The sequence below is a fragment of the Phallusia mammillata genome, chromosome 4 (genome assembly GCF_965637545.1).
Source record: "Phallusia mammillata chromosome 4, kaPhaMamm4.hap1.1, whole genome shotgun sequence".
Lineage (NCBI taxonomy): Eukaryota > Metazoa > Chordata > Ascidiacea > Phlebobranchia > Ascidiidae > Phallusia > Phallusia mammillata.
In genome coordinates, this window is record NC_137255.1 from 30740950 (window position 1) to 30761686 (window position 20737).

At 37.9% G+C, this 20737-nt stretch overlaps 1 protein-coding gene across 1 annotated transcript; it reads right to left on the bottom strand.

Moving 5' to 3' along the window:
- Positions 1-8: 8 nt before the first annotated feature.
- On the bottom strand, positions 9-20528 carry LOC145224030 (voltage-dependent calcium channel subunit alpha-2/delta-1-like). Its single transcript, XM_080090448.1, has 26 exons — positions 20366-20528; positions 19855-19939; positions 19347-19457; positions 19228-19287; positions 18159-18402; positions 15331-15539; positions 14407-14619; positions 10306-10515; positions 8980-9152; positions 8068-8245; positions 7550-7621; positions 7428-7490; positions 6844-6977; positions 6467-6601; positions 5778-5881; positions 5459-5640; positions 4818-5039; positions 4416-4550; positions 4304-4342; positions 3800-3871; positions 3316-3493; positions 3070-3241; positions 2911-2985; positions 2701-2853; positions 2277-2328; positions 9-1437 (listed from the first exon to the last, which is right to left on the bottom strand). The coding sequence occupies exons 1-26, from the start codon at positions 20479-20481 to the stop codon at positions 1333-1335; spliced, it is 3492 nt and encodes a 1163-aa protein (XP_079946574.1). The 5' UTR covers positions 20482-20528; the 3' UTR covers positions 9-1332.
- Between the last annotated feature and the right edge of the window lie 209 nt (positions 20529-20737).

The following is a 20737-nucleotide window of genomic DNA, read 5'->3' on the forward strand; positions in this document are numbered from 1 at the left end:
GAAGTCTATTAGAAAGATGAAAAATATTCAGATATTTATTGTCAAAAACCAAGAATTGAGAAAAATGTAGTATTGTCAAAAACCAAGAAATTGAGAAAAATGTAAGGTTGAAATCAGGTAAAAACAAAAGTGTGTTGGCTCACTCACGACAGCCACCCAGTGGATATATTTTAGGCTAATGGTTTGTAGTTGATAGTGTGTATGTGGTAAATCCTCAATAGCTTTCTAATGTAACGAAATATCAAAAAATACTCGTTTCCCAATTTTTACTGCGATCGATAACAACTGCAGGTGGGAATTGACTCTCTGGCGACACCCAGTGGTTATGCTTGTATGTTAATAGTTTGTAGTAGATAGTATGTATGTGTGTTAGTATGTGGTAAACCCTTACTGACTTTCCAATGTAACGAACTTTAAAAAAACACTTCTTTCCAATATTTTACTGCGAACAATAACAACTGCAGTTGAAAATAAATTCAGGAAAACAATTTTAGTGCAGAAAATTTGCAAAAGAATTTAAGCAAGCGCCGTAAAATGTACAGGAGTAGGAAGTTAACAATGGAGACAGAAGCAGTTACTGAATCGTTGTAAAGCGAACAAACATAGGCAAGATACAAGTGCATTGTGGGTAGTATCTCATAGAAATCTCGCATTTGATGAAATTATTTTTGTTGGAAGACTTAGATTAGTTGTACGCTGTTAATTGTGTGTTATTTAAATAGTTGTATTTAAATAACACTGTATTAAATAGTATTAATTATTTAAATAGTTGTACACTGTTAATTATGCGCCGTTTTTGTATTTTCGCGTTGAAAATATTTGGTAAGATTTGCATTAGCAAATACCCACAGAGTTGTAAACGGGCCTGAAATTGGAGCCCGAAACCGAATCGTTTTTGAAAAGCCCGTTTAGACCGGAAAGTTTGATTGACAGGCCTGTATATTAAAGACCAAAACACAATAGACAATTGGTCTTGAACAAGGCGTTTTAGGGCTGTTTGACATTAGGTCAGGTCCAGCAACTGGCTACTTAGCTAGTTAAATTTATTTAAAAAATACTGACACAGAGTGTAAAGTCAGGCCCGTTTTTTTTTAATAACCTTAACCCGAACCCGGCCCGGCTCACAACTCTGAAACCTCATATTTGGCATAAAGTTCCCACATCGACATTTTGTGTGATTGCATAAAACCAATGCATGGTGGAGCGATGTTTGAAACATAAACGAGTGCAATAAAATACGACTGCTATACGTTTGCGTGCAAAAACTTCTTGCACCGAGAGAGGCACCACAAATAGAAAAGCGCTGCGCAGAAAGCATGATATAACCAAATGCTACCTTGCCATGATGAGTTGTGTGATAAGAAATGTTACAACGGATAGAACAAATGCGCTGGTAGATTGGGTGAGTTGATGAGCTCCACAGTCAACGTCCAACTCCTGCAAATAAAATAGGTGTTTGAAAAAGAATGATTTATTATCGTTTAAGTCAGTGGTTCCCAATCAGGGGGAATTTGCTTCACAATATTCATTTGTGACTCTTGTATGTTCAATATATTCTTTGAATAAAATTTATTTCAGTAAAATTCTTGATATAAAGTAGAAAGAGGAATATTTGAGGCAATGTATAGAGCTTATAATCACGAGTTTAATTTCTGTTTTAAATATTACATTAAAATATTAATGTAAACGATATTTTAGCAAAGTAAATTTGTAGGGGGAATTAGATTAGAATATCCACTAAAAGGGTCCGCATGACAAAGGTTTGGGAACCAGTGGTTTAAGTGTTGGGTTTAACTAACACTAGAATGTAGGGGTCTAGGGACGTAAGTCTAGTTTAGGAGAATTGACAAATGAAATCAATACTCTTATATTGTTTTTATGACTTCACGAGCTTTATTTTTAAATGCAACGAAACAAAACAATTATTTCAATAATTTACAACGGAATTTTGCGAATAAACGCGACCAAATGTGTCTTAGTATCGCCTCCTGAATTTGCAAAACGCTTAAAACAGAGCTAAACATGGTGGTGAATACTTGGTGACCGGCTGATTCGGTATAGCGCCTTCAATGGGCCTGGCGTACTGTGATTTATATATGAGTGTGCCGTAATCGCTGGTCTGCATAGACGCTTCAGGGCTGTTATAAATTTTTGTTCATCTTAGGAGCAAAACATACTTTTTAGCGACTATTAGGATCAAGGTGTTATGGTCAATATTTTAGTGGAAATTCTCTGGTTTCTTTGCATTAAAATATTCGTGTTCTTTAGAAACCTACGGCTGGGTACGAGGCTGCGTCGAAACATTCATCGCTCGGTTTTCTGCGGAATCTGAAAAATATAAACGAGGTTCGTGTTTCAAAATAAATAATTCGCACAACATTTTAACTTTTTCAAACTTGAAAACCAAAATAAGATGCTCAGCCAAGAGTTTTTTTTTATGGCCAGATCATGGTTTCGAAAATGGACAAACCAATGTACTCGGGTAATGTTTTGACTAATCTCTGTATTTTTCAATAAGTTCACCAGGTAAAATACGCGAAGCATATTTTTGAAACTTTTACTCTAAAATATCCGCTTATTTGTTTTCAGCAGATTAACATTTAAAAATTTAATCAATAATCTGCTTTAACAACTGCTCTGCGCAAAAACTAATTTTTATACTTTTCAGCTTTTCACATTTTGATTGGTCACGTGGTTTACCTGTCACTGGGACATTGCACATCACGTGACACCTCGGTTTCCAGGGTAACGATGGGCCGGAAGCAGAAGTTCCGGTCCACTGAGCAGGGACCGGATGCATCAGCGACAACCATGAGAAGATTCGAATCCGGGATCCGGCTCGCGACGTAAGTTCTGTCAACAAAACATCACGTCACAATCGACCGATATTTCCCTATTATGACGTCATACCTGTTGCAGATCGACGTGCATGACGCAGTTCCTTGTGTGACGTCACTGACATTGCCAAACTCGTAAACTGTCCGTCTGCGTGGAAAACATAAGTTGCAAATCCAATGATAGCAAAATATATTTACTAAATCCGATGAGTAAAAGGTGTTTATACGTCACCTGTACACGCAATGCTTTTTCTCGTATTTATAATTCGATGACGTCACTTCGCTGAAACTAAAGTCGTAAGTCCAAATCGGATCAGCGGAAGCCAACACCGACCGCAAGGTGGCGAGGGAGAGCAGGAACGCGTTGTGAAGGGCAACGAGCGTCGACGTCAGCAGAAGGCGACCTGAAAAAAACAAAAAAAGGTTCGAACAACGAAACTCGACGATCCGGGTTCGAATCCGGCCCGACCACGCTCACCTGCTTGAAACAATCCTGTCAAGGTGGGAATGACGTAAGACCGGGTCGCAGCGCTGTCGGTGACGTCACTACGGTTGCACACCACCTGGTGGTCGAACACGTGACTTGTGACGTATACACCGTCACGCTCTAGTGCCTCCATCAGGTCACGGTCGATTGAACCGTAAAATTCTCCAACCTGAGAAAATTATTTTTCAAGTTTTTTCTCATAAAACTCTTTTCTTCCGAAAACGGGATTTCAAACAAAAGTTTGTGACCACGTCTATAAGTTAGCAAGTGATTGAGGAATTTAAAAATCTCCCTAATCAAGTGATTCTAAACTAAATGCTCCAAACAGTTTCTGTATTCGCTTGCAAAGTCGGTGGCGAAAAAAACTCGTCGTTAGTTTGGTGCAAGCTACAAAGGTTTCAGTACTATTGGACTATAGGTCTCACACGATTCACTATAAACTAGATTTTCCATTTTGCACTCCTCGCAAACTCACCTTATTCTGTTGCCAGTCCTGGTTTGTCGTGATTAAAATTCCTCCATCGTCAAGAATTAGACACAAGCTATCCTACACAAATACACACAAGGCTGTTAATCTCAGCATGGGGAAAATCAACGTATAATTCGGACTTCGTTGTATTTAAAAACTAATACAGACGAAACCGGTTAATCGGGATTGCTATATGCCAAGCGTGTTGTCCCGATTAACCGGTTTTCCCGATTAACTGGTTTCGTATGCATTTGATTTTCAAACTTCAACAGAACATAAGCCAGAACACATCTAATTACAACAAGAAAAATAGTGAATCTAACTAAAAGTAACAAAATACTTGGCAATGCACAACCAACATTATATCAAACTTCTCGGGAAAAAAAACTGAATTTTACGTATTTGAAAAATTTTTGACATGTTTAAATTCCAAAGTGTTCGAATGTTTTGATTATATTCGTGAACACACTAAGTAAATTGTGCATCGATCTTTAAACCTTCCTCACTGACCTGAATCCAACAGTTAGGTTTCGGGCAATCATCTTCACACTGTGATTAACAAAACAACATTGTTAACATAATAAAGTAAACTTATGTCGTCATAATTATGTTGATTACGTACTGGTTGCGTCACTGACATGTTGAAAAATATGGCGGCCATGACGTCAGCGTCCAGTACTGCTCCCACTACAGCGGTTGTGACGTAGGGGTCGGTTGCTACGGTAACCGGTTGGCTGGCAACGATCAGAGAGATTGCCTGAAACGTCACAATCAATATTGTTGCGTGACATTTGAGTTATAAGTGGATTTTTCACATTATTGTGTTTTAAGGATAAAAAATAATGTAAGCGAAATATTAATTGGTTGATCCACACATGAAGTGTTAAGTCCATGATTTTTTAAACCTAAAAAAACTGTGGGCTACCAAACCAGTATCGCAAACCATTTGACTGTCCAAGTCTCTTCGACATGGTTGAGCGCTTAAAACTAGCTCGGCAAACCTGCCTTCTGTGACGTCACTCACCTGTTCAGTAGGAGCAACTTCGCCTCCTAGCGTTGGAGTCACTGCCGTGGCGTCTGACGTCATTGCCGATGTCGTCATGTTCTGTTGCGTCACATTCGTCGCTTCCTCCACCGCCGGTGACGTCACACCCACTTTCACCACCGAGTAGATGGTGGCGTTAGAGAGCAGGGGACGTTTGAAATAATCCTGTTGTGTCGGATTCGATAAAATGGATTCGATTTTCTGTGGAAATGTTGAAGTTTGAATTTGTAAACGCATTGTTTATACTGAGTTAGTTCAGGTTTAAAACAAAGTTGGTTTCAAGCTTACTAAGTGTTGTACGCTGTCAGTAAAAATCAAATCTTTGTTTGCGTTGTACATTGGTGTTGACGTATTGTCACCTATATAAGCTATTGCTGCCAGGCATAATGTTAAGTGTGTAGAGCTGTTCTGGCAATTGTAATTTTATTCCGACGTTTCGACGTCCTATACAGGTCGTCTTCATCAGGGTATTGTCTAGCAAACTGGGAATTTTTAACAGAGCAAATTGTTTAAACTCATTAAACCAATTTGAAATTTGCAACATCCCAAATATGACGTAATGTTGAACAACAAGACTTGTAACAACTCTTCACCCAAAAATATCAACAAATATTTTTCACCTTCGACATTTCGTCGAGTTGTTGGTGTTGAATTCTCATCACAGAAGGGGACGAATCTGACGTCACAAACATGCTTCGCACTGCATTGTGGGTCACTCCCATCGACCAATGACGACCCAGAAGCTCCTTGCTCACCCAACCGTGAAGCAAAATGACGTCAGTTTGCGACGGGTCAACTTTTCCTGTTATAAAACTTTAATGTGTGAAAAACTAATTGTTCATCATACGATGCAACAACAATTATATTTCTGACGTCATACAAAGCATAAGTTGTGAAACAAAGAACCAATTGTGACGTCACAGTGTAATTTATGCTTACCAGCGCCACAAGCGGTTCCGTCCGCAACCATCTGAATCGATGCGTTCACGCTGCTAGGTGGCGCGACGGAGTCACTCTGACACGATGACGTAACACTCTGCACTCTGTGACGAAACAAATGCTAAAGTAGATGGAGCAAAGGTTTGAATGAAAACAAGAAATTGGTTTAAAAAACAAATTTTGTTGTTTAAAGGATCTTTTCCGCGAATAATAGGCATCATATGTCGACGATCACTGATTAAATGTGTAATTATCTGTGAATAAGTTACAAAGCAACAGTGCTTCCTAATCAAAATCAGCCAACAAATATTGTTAAATTATAAATAGTTGGTTTTACGTTTGCAGTTTACACTCGTTTTGCAGAGCGACTGATGATGGGGCGAAATGTTTACCGTTAAACACTATTTGTTGACTAATTCTAATTCAGGAGCACCATTCCTTTGTCAATTATTATTACAATTGGAGGCAGCCTATAGGTAAAATATAAGTAAAAGACCTGTTTGACAATATAAGTAATCTATCCCGCTTAGCGACTGGTTTAGGATCTACAAACCGACTTGTAATAAACAAAAAAACATTTTGTAACAAAAACATTTTGTAATTAAGTAATCAAAACATAACATAAAAATAAGTAATCTATCCCACTTTGTAACTGGATATCTAATCTGACTCGTCATTATGTTATTTACCTTGGAACGCATCTTAGCCCGCTGACGTAAGATACCACGTTAGTTTTGTTAATGTTGATGTCTGTCAGTGTGATGGAGGTTGGAGGAGAAGCAACAAGTTGGTTCAAATTCGAAGTTGGGAGGGCGAGGCTTACACTGTAAACGTTTGTTGATGTGAAAACGTTCTATGATGTCATATACAGTTATGATGTAACACAGAGTTTGGGGATTTTATTTACAACTTTTAAGTCAGCCAACCTATGAAGTTTGCCGTCGTGTAACTTGGACAAAATTACATAAAAATGTATAAAAAAGCAGTAAAACATAGTATTTAATTCACTTTTACTTTAAGGTGATTTGCGAAAGCGTTTGAAAATATTTGTCGGAAAACTCATTACCTGAACAAAGATTCCTGGACTGGCGCGTAAATATACTTGTATTGTGCCCGAGATAAATGCTTCCCATCATTGGATATAAACACCGCGCTCAAATCAGTTTCGCCGTTTTCCCTTTCGATCATGGAACGCCGAATCTATTGTTGCAAACAAGAATCGTTTGTTTTGTCATAATTCCACCATCTGTTTTATGACAGTGTAAACATTATCGAATTTTCTGTCGTGGATGGTTTTAAACGCGCGCGTCGCGATATTCTGAAATAATTCGCCAACATTGTTGTAACAACCGACTGTGCATTCGAATATAATTGTGGAATTTATAGAGCTCTTCTGGCAATTGTAATTTATTCCGACGTTTCGACGTCCTATACAGGTCGCCTTCATCAAGGTAAATAACACTGGATGAGCGTACAGTGCACGATAAACAAAGGGTAAAAACATTTCCCAGAAAACCTCTATAAACTTGTTATTATGCCTGGCAGAACGTGTCGTTGCCATGTAACGTGATAGTGACGTCATAACTTATTTTTTGTGACGTCAACAAACAATATCGCGATTCAAATTATTAATGACGTCATAATCTTTACCTTGCTGACGTCATGAACTTCTAGGTCATCGATGTCGATTGTGATCGGATTTCCGAGTCGGCTCTGTTTCGATACAAACCGCGTTACTATGGAAACGACGAAATGTTATAAAATTTTGTTACCTGTTTCAAGTTGGGATGGTAGAACGCGAAACCATTGTTCTCGATTCCAAACGCAAAAGCGTTAGCGCTGATCTGAAAAAATCACACAACATGTTAAGAGTTATAAGTAAATCATTGCACGCCATGCCTGTTGAAAGGCGTAATACCGAATCAACCGATCACCAAGCATTCACCACCATATGGCAAGGCGTAGAAAAATCCAGCCTGTGGTGGGATTCGAACCCACGATTGAGTCTTATTTGAGGCGTTGTACCGAATCAGTTAGTCCCCCAAACATTCCCATATGGCAAGGCACAGGCCAGAAAAATCGATTGCAGTGGGATTCGAACCCACGACAGGAGTTTTAAGTAAGGTACCTGTGAACCGCGCAACATTTGCAAGTTTTACGGCAAAATCCCGCTTATATAACTCGCAGAGAGTTGGTGTGTGGTAAATAGATTTTTTAACAAAGCAACAACTGCTGTTGTCATAAACAGTATAACTTCGCTCTCTGTCAAACACGTGACAAACGAACTCACCTCGGCGGGGTCAATCGCCTCTCTGACGTCACGGTACATGATGTCACACCCGACGACAGCTTTGACCATCTGACCGACTTGAAGGTCATCGGATGATTGGTAGATTGGTCGGGTGATTGACAGGACAGTTCCCAACCCGAGGTGATCTTCGTAAGGAAGACTCCATTTGCTCGATTTCCTTCATAAACAAATGGAGATTTTATTATGACTGAAACTCTTATGGTGCCAATCTCCAGCCAGTTGCTGGACTTGACCTAATGTCAAACAGCCCTAAAACGCCTTGTTCGAGACCAATTTTCTATTGTGTTTGTTGTATTGGTCTTATTTAAGGCTTCAATGTATACGCCTGTCAATCAAACTTTCGGGTCTGAACGGGCTTCTCAAAAACGATTCGGGCCGGGTTCGGTTTCAGGCCCGTTTACGACTCCGGTTTACTTTTTAATTATTTCGAATTCAATTACATCGCAATAACCACAGTCCACAGGTTACTTAAGTTAAATCGCATAACGTCACACACCAATGACAAACGCTCTGTGACATCATAAAGCGCAAAGTGGTCCAATGTTATGGTTTAAAATTTTTAATTTAACAATGCTGTTAATAGTTCGCACTTTAGTTACATTTTTTCCTCAGTTAAAACTTGTATGCTAATTATAGAGTCAATTTGTTCCAAGCAACTCTATGACAATAAAGTGACAATGAAACACGTTTTTTTATTCGAGTACGTTTATCACGGACCTGCCGGAATCAAACAGTAATTTAACGATACTGTGAATATTTTTGCATCCTAGTTGCATTTTTCCTCAAGTTGTATGTCATATAGTGAGTCAATTCGCACAAAACAACTGTACCTTAATAACAATAAACTATCAATGAAACATGTTTTTCTATTCGAATAAGTTTAACACAAACCTGCCCGAGTAAGCGATGCCTCGACTTATTTTTCCCAAGTAATCTTTCGTCACCAGATGTGTTGCGCTGTTGGACGGAATCGTATCAAACTTCCCTCTGTTGTTGCAAGCCATGTCTTTAAGTGTAGAAGTGCTCGCGAAGTGTTTTCCAACAGAGTAAGTGAAGACTCGAGTCTGGCGAAGAATTTTCGGTGAGAATCGCAAACGACAGCCTTGTAGTTTTTCGAAAAATCGTTACGAGCCGTTTTCCAAACCTCTGCTCCGCGTGTGGTTTTTTTTACCGGACACAGAAAATCCAAATATCCGTTTTTGTGAAATATTAAGGGTGTCTTATAAGTTGAAAACTACCAGCGTTTCTATACAACTTTATGTGATTGGCTGCGGTTGGACAAGCTAAAATACTAGGAGCAAACACAACCACATCTTTTCACAGTTATCTAAAAGATTTATTTTGAATCCAATACTCCAGATCAGTGCTCTACATTAAAAGGAAAAATAATATAAGGTTGTTTAACAATTTAGCGGTTTCCAACCTTTAAAAAAAACGTTGAACCAAAGTTAAGTCGCAGTTACGACTTTAAACATATAGTTTTATTTTGTCTAGTTTGTCAGATTATTCACAATAGAAATAATCGTTGGTCGCTCATCCATCGTGAATGTTAAAGAAAGGCAAGTTACCTGCAAACCGAGTATGGTGTTAGCGTGATAAAAGCACGTGGTTTTGTGTTAGGTCAAATAATGTCAGCTGGAAGTCTTAAAATACCGAGTGGCCTTAAAACGCTGCACAACCCATGCACGCATTGTCACCAAACAACAGCTGCAATGTCACGTGGTTAACACGCATTGGTGCGTACACAGCTGCCGGGGGGACGTCATACACAATGTTCGTGGAACAACCGAACGCGCGAGCTTCCCATTGTATTTACACTGACATAACACCTTATGATATTACCTTGTAAAGATATTCCGTTTTCAACATGAATTTTTACTTGGTAAAACCACCAACAGACATCTGTTTTTTTTTCCTTTATTTATCGTGCACTGTACTAGTCGCATTCAGTGTTATTTACCCTGATGAAGGCGACCTGTATAGGACGTCGAAACGTCGGAATAAAAATACAATTGCCAGACAAACTTGAGATATTTAGTTTCGTGCGCTATTTAACACACGAGTTAAGGACGTCGAAACGTCGATTGTTTATTATAAAAACTGCGGGAATGGAAACACTCGTTTACGTAGTAGGTTGTCAAAGTCAATTAGATGCTTGTTAATCGAAACTAAAATTTTATATCGATTTCGATTAGATTTCCATCACGCGTGACAAACCTGTTTCTGTAAGTTCCACTTCCTGAAGGTGTATTCCGGGTAAGGCGCCCCTCCATCGGTTAGAAGCAATATGATTGGATTACACGATGCTCTTAGATCACGTGATGTGTTGGAGGTTGTGACGTTGAGATGACGAAACGCGAAATCGAAACCGACCTCGAATGATGACGCGTTACCGACTGTGATCTCCTCCAACCAACTGTGAGCCATCTGTTAAGTTGTACATGGGGTTAAATACAAGGGGTTGCGGGAAGAAGTCGGTATTGTGCACTGCAGACTGGAAACCTCCACCCTCGGTGGGATTCGAACCCACGACAGAAAGTTATTAAAAAGTATCCATTTGCGTGAATATTTTGAAAATAATGAGCAAATAGACATAGCAAGCTTTTATATGTTTTAAAGAAAATCAACAACTGAGATTGAACATATACAACTACATTATTTGTAAATATAACCACATTCGAATCGTTACATTGACAAACAATAAAGGTTGGCATTTCAGTTATTTTTTTGTTTATTCCCGTAGTGTTCAATACTTAGTAAAAATGACATTTTTTATGGTCTACAAATCAGTTCGCGACAGTAACACTAGGGGCGCATGGGAGCAGTTAGAGAGACAGTCAAAAAATCGATTTTGTAAATTGCTGCCCCCTAAAATTAATTAGCAGCAAACAATCAACAGCAACCAGGCGAAGATGAATTGCTTCGAGTGAGTTTGAGACAATTATTCCTTTCCAATCAACTTCCCACTGTAACTTGTTCGCATCAATCGATATTGGGAACTTCACAACATATGGTTCCCCTCAATCTCAACCCTATCGTCTATAATTAATTTTCAACCTACACGTCATAATAATGAACAGTGACGTCATAATCATCATTATGACGTGTGAATTCAACATAAGATTCATTTAAATAAGCTATTGCTGCCAGGCATAATGTATGACCAAGTATTGCTTATCCAGCAGTTTTATTGTAAACAATCGACGTTTCGACGTCCTATACAAGACGCCTTCATCAGGATAATGACGTAACTTGCAAGACAAATTTCTTTTAAAGCGACAAAATGCAAAACACACACCACTGAGCTTGTTTTATCGCTACGGTGATGCGAGTTTGCGGCCGCGCGATCTTGTTATCGCTGTTTTACATGTGTGTGTTTTGCATTTTGTCGCTTTTAAAGAAATTTGTCTTGCAAGTTATGTCATTATCCTGATGAAGGCGTCTTGTATAGGACGTCGAAACGTCGATTGTTTACAATAAAACTGCTGGATGAGCAATACTTCGTCATAAGATTCATTTGTTAAGATGAACAACGCCTTCAATGAGCGATTTAAGAATCCTTTGCATTTGTTTGTCGATACTCTGTCTTGCAAATAAACTCTTTTTTGATAACAGAAGCGATTGCCATATCCGACCCTGAAGCATTATGTTATTCCAAATTAAAATATGGCTAATTCTGTCTTGTTTCTTATTCTACTTCGCTTTTCACTTTTTTGCAGTTACCTGTGGTGAAAGTTTTTGAGTTCTTTACCCAAATAGAAAAACAAATTTTATCAATCAATTTACCAGAACAAAATTTAATCAAAAATGCCAGAGCGTTTATCAATCAAGGCACTTTTCAAGTTTAGTGGTCGTAAGGCAAAATAAACAGAAACTCTGCCAAAATACGTGGCATCACGTGTTGTCATTTTCGATCCAAAACTAAAAATAGTTATCACAAGGCAACTGCTCTATATTATTACCTTATTCAAATAGAAAAAAACATAAACATGCTGCTTATAAATGTGAACATGAAACACATAGAAAGTGAACGGTATAAGTCAAGTAAGCCAACCCGACCACAAGTTAACTTAACAGACTGAGTGAAAAACTAGAAGGGTGGCTTAGCACATATTGCCCTTGCATATACACTATAACCTATTTTAAAACATTGATATATTTCCTATGCTTATTTTATATTGGGTCCCATACCATCCACTATCTTTTATAACCTTAGTTGTTTCTGCAAGCAGAAGCTCATGGGTCCCCACACATGCAAAGTTGTAGATAATGCATTTCAAGAGATAACCATGTGAAAGTTTGGTGTTGTAAGGTAAACGCAGTGATCGGCACTGGGCTTAAATAATAATACTATGTAAAAACATAACATTTGAGTATGTTTAATAAACTTTGCAAAATTTCATATAATTAGAATGTTTTTTAAAAGTTCATTTATTTTAGGGGGCTAGTTGAGTAAATGTTGGGGCTAAAGGTAAAACACATCAACTGAAACCTACAAATAGCATAGTCCACATAGTATCCAATCCCGACACTGTTTAAAAAACTGACCCATTGTAGGGGACTAGTGGGGTAACTAATGGGGTCAGACACTCAAACTAAAAAAATATGAAATCTCAATGACTCAATCAATAGTAATGCAAAATTTCAGCCCAATCCGCCAATGTTTAAAATTTCGACCACTAGAGGTGTTTTGAGTGACAACCGTTAATGTTTCAGATGTCATAGGGCTGTTAACAACCCCCTAACTAACGTTCACCAAGCAATCCACAAAGTCATAAAAGAGTAACATACAACTGCTTGGCCTTGTAACACTATTGAGCAACAGAAATCTTTCGTTTGTGGTGCCCAGTAACATACAAATACGTTTTACACTTTAGGGGCTTGTGGGGTAAATGATGGGGCTACATGGTTGAACACACCAATCGACATCTATAAATGGCATACTCTACAAGCTATCCAAATTTCAGCCAATTCTGACACTGTTTAAAAACTCACCCATTTTAGGGGGCTAGCGGGGTAAATACTGGTGTTATCAACAAAAACGAAGTGGGATGCACATCTACATAACTACATCTACCAACTGTGTAAATTTCATCCAAATCCATCAAGGATTTGATAGAAAAACGAGTCTGACAAACTTCGGGGGAAAATACCCATTTTAGGGGGCTAGCGGGGTAAATACTGGGGTTATCAACAAAAACAAAGTGGGATGCACATCTACATAACTACATCTACCATCTGTGTAAATTTCATGCAAGTCCACCAAGGATTTGATGGAAAAACGAGTCGGACAAACTTCGGGGGAAAATACCCATTTTAGGGGGCTAGCGGGGTAAATACTGGGGTTATCAACAAAAACAAAGTGGGATGCACATCTACATAACTACATCTACCATCTGTGTAAATTTCAGCCAAATCCATCAAACATTTGATGGAAAAACGAGTCGGACAAACTTTGGGGAAAAAATACCCATTTTAGGGGGCTAGCGGGGTAAATACTGGGGTTATCAACAAAAACAAAGTGGGATGCACATCTAAATGCATATATCTACCATCTGTGTAAATTTCATGCAAGTCCACCAAGGATTTGATGGAAAAACGAGTCGGACAAACTTTGGGGAGAAGAAAAAAGAAGAAAAAAAAAGAAAAAAAACAAACAATTTGAGTAAAATCAATATGTGTCCCCTTCAGGGAAGGGGACCCATAATTAATCAAACCACACTAACTAATCCACTCAAGCAATCAACTCAGTCAAATAGTAACAAATCTGTTACTCGTTACTTAGCTGACAATTTCAGCATTACTTATTACAAACCAAAGCGGATATAGATTTCGCCCCAAAAAATAAACCGACATCATCAGTCCTGAACATGAAATAAATCTAACTGTTTCACATTGAGATTAACGATGTACTAACACAATATCGTCCTGATCTACGGATGAACAGACGATTTCAGTCACATATATAGACATTACTTAGCTCAGGGTTTCTCAAACTGTGGGTCGTGGCCCGAATTGGGGAGCAAAATACAACTTTCTGGGTCGCGAAACATCATGCGTGATTATGTCATTGTCACAATAAATGGTATACGTGCGTACATTTATTGTTTAAACATCATTCACATGTGTGGGCTAAACCCATCAAGGGGTCACGTAGAAATTTCTTTTCTAAAATGGGGTCGCAGAGCAAAAAAGTTTGAGAAGCCTGACTTAGCTGACAGTTTTAGCAGCCTTATGTAACTGAAAAGTCTGTTGGCATCCATGGTTCAGGACGACTTTTGTATTAGTACATCATTCGTGAAACACAATGTCACCAACCTCTTTAAACATCGGCACGGCTTGAATTAGACCAGGACAGCTCGGGTTCACAAACTCCGCTTTCTCGTTGAACACGAAAATATTAAAGTAGTCGTTCTCGGTGAGAGTGTCCATTAGGTGGCGTACCGAGTGACGTATGAGGTTAAGGGTCAAACCTACGACACTTCCGCTTGTGTCAATCATTATGAGAATATCCTTCGGCGAAGAAACGCTCTGTGGAAAAATTGTTTGGTCAACTTTCTGCGCATTGCATATTCCACTGGGTCTCAACCTTTTGAAGATCGTGGCCCCGTTTAAGTAATCATTAGGGACCCACGTCACCCTGCTTATCAAAAAATGCAGATGAAAATCTCAATAAACTTAGTTCCAAGATCTTACAGTACAGATATTAAGTGCTGATCACGTTAAACGATACGCTAAGATAACCGGGAAAATTCGGATGTCAAACCACAAAAATAAGGAAATGGCAAATCAGTTTAAGGCTCAGAATCATTGAAGTTCATAATAAATTCAGTTTTAAGTCGAATAGAAATAGTCGATTAAATCAAGAATACGAATGTTTATCGTCGCGAGTCACAGACGCCGACTTTAACAAACGCAAGGTGGTGGTCACCCCGTCACCGCCTACTCAGCGTCTATTGTAACAACAACAAAAATTCAACAAAAGAACCACCGACATAGAGTTTGGGCACCCATTTCCCCGAATCTTCACATTAGACCCAAAAATCGAACTTAAGGGTAAATTTTGTTGCCATATAGCCAGTAAGTTTGTTCAAAAGAAAAATCTTTCGTTGTTTTTCAAGGTTTTACGGTTTCGTGTTGTAAACTACACAATACAACCCAAGTATCAAAAGAGTTTGGAAAATAATCCCCAAATTTTCACATTCAACCTGAAAACGAATAATCAACATTAAACCCGCTCACCCGAACAAACCACGGCTGATCTCGCGCGTCGTAAATGTCGATTTTCGAACAACCGACGTTCCATTGTCTCGCGGGGAAGTACCTGTAAACTCCGCTGTCAGTGGCAACGTACGACCAACGGGTGCGTGACGTCATGTTTACGCATGACTGATCACGAAAACTTTCGTCGAGTGTTTGTGTCCACTGGATGTCGCTAAGCACTTCCGGTCCTGTAGAATTAATTTTGCTTAAAATCGAACGGTGTTAATTTTTTATTCAAAAACTGTCTTATTTAAATGAAACAATAATTATTTAGAGAACTGAGATTGATTATATTGAACAGTATCAGACCCTCTAACATACAGTATGGTGATTACCGATCACTGCTAATGACAATGAATAACTGAAAATAGAAATATTTTGTGACAGAATATTTCGCCCAACTGCCATCTTCAGTTTCTAATCTGTTTGAATTCAGAATTTAAAAAAAATCCTAATGTAAGTATATAAGCTATTGCTGCCAGGCATAATAACAAGTTTAAAGAGCTCTTCTGGCAAATGTGATTTTATTTCGACGTTTCGACGTCCTATACAGGTCGCTTTCATCCCTGAACTCTGCTGAAGGCGACCCGTATAGGACGTCGAAACGTCGGAATAAAAATACAATTGCCAAAAGAGCTCTATAACTTTGATAACCAGTCAGTGTAAAAAAACATTTGAAAATCCACATCGGGCGTTTCAAACTTTTTGCAACAACAATTTTATTTGAAAACAAATCGAACTTTTAAGACTAGGAGAAACAGATTAGTTGCCAAGTTCACTTCAGACAGGAATTCGGCGTTGAGTAAAACACTATTGTCGTGAAATTTACGTTGAACCAAAATTACAAGGCGACATCGTTGATTAAAACGCGATGAACCTTGTTCTCATTATACCTTGTTTCTTTACCAAGTGTAGAACAGTTTGTAAATTTGACAACATGAACCAACTTTAAAAATAGATTAAATGTTAAAGAAGGAAAATGAAATTTAAGGTAGAAACACTTGCTGAATGCGGCAAACGCATTTGCCATGGAAGAATTGGTCTTTAAAATACGATGCATCCATAAACAAACTTAAAATGAATCTTTGCAAACAGAAAGGTTCAAAGTGAAAACACTAAATTAGTAGCTGGATTTTATCGCGTCACAAAAAAAATATTTAATACAGCGACAGGTTTAGTGTTTTTTAAAAAAATTAATGCAGTCATGATTTAATGACCCTGAATCGCCGCAGTCCTTTGCTTTACTTGTAAGGAGATTTTATCAATAAGGAAAGATTTACAAACAGAAAACGCGAGCAACCTCCTCATGCTTGTCTGTTGTGATTAAGTGCAAGAAACCGCAAAGTGTGGAGTTAATTAAGTTTGTTGGTCGATAGAAGGTGATTATTGATTGAAAGCGCTTTATCGTATTTTCGAAACTAAAATCCGGTTGAAAAATTGCCTATTACGCTTTCAAAAGTGCAACATTTTTGAAGGTGCAACAGTTAACTGACTAGAAAAACAATTTAGACCAGTGAGTCTCAAACTGTGTGCCGCGAAATATTTTCTTAAAGTGTAAACACTCCCTGGTGTTTTAGGAGTTCATGACGAAGTACTGGTGTGTATGACAACGTTTCAAACCTCATATTTTAGTTATTGGAAATAAAATGCATCCTTACCCATCACAATAAAGTTGAAAACCAACATTCTTTGAACAACTTTTGTTATGTTTAACTGCGAAGTGTGCCCCTGAAGGAAAATTTTAGCTATTTAATGCGACGTATGCTTAAAAAGTTTGAGAACCAATGATTTAGTACAGTGGTTCTCAAACTCGGTTTTCGGGGCCGCATGCGGCTCCCAACTACATATTTTGCGGCTCGCACCAGACCTCAGAATACCATCAAAGATTGCTATTTTAGCTTTTAAAGTAATAATCTTTAGTGATTTTCTCAAGGTTTCGTTGTTTTGCGGCTTAAAAAAAACTTAAAAAAATAACATTTGGCCCCGACAATAAAAAAGTTTGGGAACCACTGATATAGATGAATTAAAAATCACTGAATTCCGCTGTATTAGAGTTAAACATTATCCATCCTGCATGTTTCACGTTCACATCGCGTTCAACAATTGTTTCAAAATTCTCCTTTTACTAAAACTAAACGCTCGAGCTCCAACGACGTGGAGCGACGTCATGGAAATCTACTTGACCTTGACCTTGAAATTCAAGTGAAGCGTGAAAGTGACAAAACCTTAAACCTGCACTGGTTGAAACCAATGTTCGACTGCTCACTGCTAGGTTGGGGATGAAATCCAAAGTAATAGAGGAAATTGATGGAATGCTTAAGCTCCGCTATAACTTCCGTGTATTGGAACCGACAGACATAGCGAAGTATTTTTCACCTACTTTGTCAGGTTTGGAACAAAACGTTTTCATTTCACAAAAATCGGTTGTTCGCAAAGCTTGTCGGCAAACTTTTGTCAGTAAATAAGTAAATTTTGTAAAAGCAAGATTTAACAAAAGTCGCTTGCATTGAAAATGCTTGTAATAACGGTGTAGCTGCAGCGCGTTTATCATCTTTCCACCAATTGTGCCCTTACCTTTGTCGCGCTTTTTAACGTCTGAACGTTGCGCAGCTATTTCCGACTTGGTGAATATTTTAGCGCAATTGTGCTGCTACGATTTTGTATCAGCGGCGAAATAAACTCAACTCATTTTGCTACAAACCGTCCACGAATTGCGTGAGACACAAAACAAAGTGTTGATTGTAGGGTGGAATGGAAAGCATGATAATATATCCATATATGGTCAAAACATTCAGGGAGGTACCAACCTTCGTTGTAAACGTCCAGCGGAATTTGCACGGCACTCGTAGTGAAGGAAACATCGTTTCCCTGGTAACGGTCGCTAGGTGCGAGACCTCCGAAGGGTAGAACACAGTCGTGATTGTCATAGCCTGCAGGCATCTGTTCGCCGCAGTGACACTTCGCGTTGAAGTAGAGGATAGTTGATTGGTTGGTCTGCGGTGCTGGATCAGTAACGTTCCTCTCATCCGAGTAAAACCGAACATCATCGTTCTAACATAAACAACATATTTAACAAATTTGTCCTTCAACTTCAAACAAATCCACTGACATGCTTAATTTAACACTTAATTGAATATTTTGTTCAAAAACATCAGAGTTTGTGGCAGCAATCAACAAGTCTTTGTGGTAAAAATGGTAAAATAAGAGTAAGTTACATTAACAAATGTTTGTACATTTCCTTGTGTTTAACACTTCAGAAACTCACTCGGAACTAAATAGAATCCCAATAAGATGAACACAAGAGCAAAGGAATTTTACCACCTCCAGGTAAAACTGGTGGTTCCTATCATTTGGTAGAGGATGAGGCTACAGACCTCATAAAGAAACTTGCCTTTGCAAATTTGCAATAAATTTTTAAAGTTTACAAATCCTTGAAACCATCCTATGAACCCCTAAGAGCAGGGGTTCCCAACCTGTGGTACGCGTACCACTAGTGGTACACGAACGTTTTTCAGGTGGTACACAAGTAGCTTCCGTTTTTTTTTTCACATAAACCTGGATTCACAACTTTATCATTTATTTATCTGGTTTTGTTCACCAATTGGTTGACAGTAAACAAAAATGTCTTGGTTGTGGTGTTTTAGTGTTACTTTAGTAGACCAATATTCTTCTTAATAAAATGTGATTCAATCAAATTAGTTGTTCTGCAAGAAGTGGTACGCGTGGCAGTACAGAGCGTCCAAGTGGTACGAGATCGTAAAAAGGTTGGGAACCCCTGCCTAAGAGGGATGAAACTACACACCCCAGATTGGGAACGACAGGTTTAAATGGTTTACCAGTCACTTTACTATTAACAAGTCTTAACTTTATACTTACCGTTAATTGTGATGAGACATTGTGCTTCTGAAATGCGGCTTCAGCTTTCTCTGTTAGAACCTGATCAAACAAGTAATTAGTTAGATTTTGTTCGCAGCAGATTTCAAACAATATTTTACCTGAACTTTTGCATTTGCTTCTTGCAGTAAGGAACTCAACTTTTGTACTTTATCATTTAACAAAGATGTCCCATCAACTCTATTGGTTGTAGGATTGGTTTCCAAATAAATCTAAACCAAAGTTTAGTTGATGTCGCTAATCATACCAACAATGTTGTAAGTTATGTTGCATGATATGAAACTGCTCAAACTTAGTGAGTCAAAATCAAATTAACACAGTTTATGTATATATAATTTAACCTTCTATTTTATCATTTTATTAGTAGATATCCACGCACACTGTTTTTATTTTTTATGAATCTGTCTGCTTGTTCGCAGATACTGACGATGCTGTAAAAGCAAAACATATATATCTTCAAAACTGAAGGGTGAACAACTAAATGTTTTTTTCTGAATTAAATCCAGTTGATGCATGGGTTGTTATTTCATTTATTTTCTTTACTTGTACATGAATGAATAATCAGTATTTGCAAAGCAGAATTTAAATCTTTAACAAAAATGTCAAAACCTGTTGCAGTTGATTTCTCTGGATTGTATTTTCCAAAACTTTATTGTTGATTTCGTTTCCGTAGCGATTTGCCAATCCACCTAGCCTACAACGTTCACAGTTGAATTAATTGTTGTGGAATAAATGGGTAAACAATGGGAAATTCAATCAATTTAAATCATTAATATTGCAGCAGTTAGCTTTTGTGCCAAATTCAATACACAGTAAATTAGTTTAGGTAAAAAAAATGTTATTTATTTAAAGTACACAGTTAAATTAACAAAATGAAATGCTCACTATTTTTCCTTCCCTTAATTAATTGTATAAAATTGGCTAAACAGTAATATTGCTCAAATAGACAGGTCTTAAAAGTGGCAATGCAAAATGTGTGTAAAATGTCTTGCTGTGAAATCAGAGTTATAAATTCACAACTAATCATTTTGTAGGTAATGTATACAACCTATATTTGCAGTGTATGCATTAGAAAGCCTTAATTAACTTTTAAAGTGTAGAAAATATAAATGCATCATACCATATTAGTGACGAGTCATCACTTTCATCAAGTTGGCCAAACACACCAGAAATTGTAGAATCCAAATACAAAATCACACAGCAAAAAGCAAATGTTTTTGTTGTGATTCTTGCCATTAAATCCACATTGCCTAAAACTACAAAACGCTATAAAGTCAGTCAAGTCACAATTTATTCACAAATGTTATAAACTACGCCCCACTAACACCAACAAATGCAGTAACGTAAAATACAAAGAGAGTCACTTCTATCTAAACGACATGAACCATGGATGTGCAGCTGTTCAAGGAATTTACTTTAATTGATTGATATTTTTTCGTTGCTGTCAATTTGTTTGCAAACAAATCTACAGCGTCACCAAGTGAACATTTGT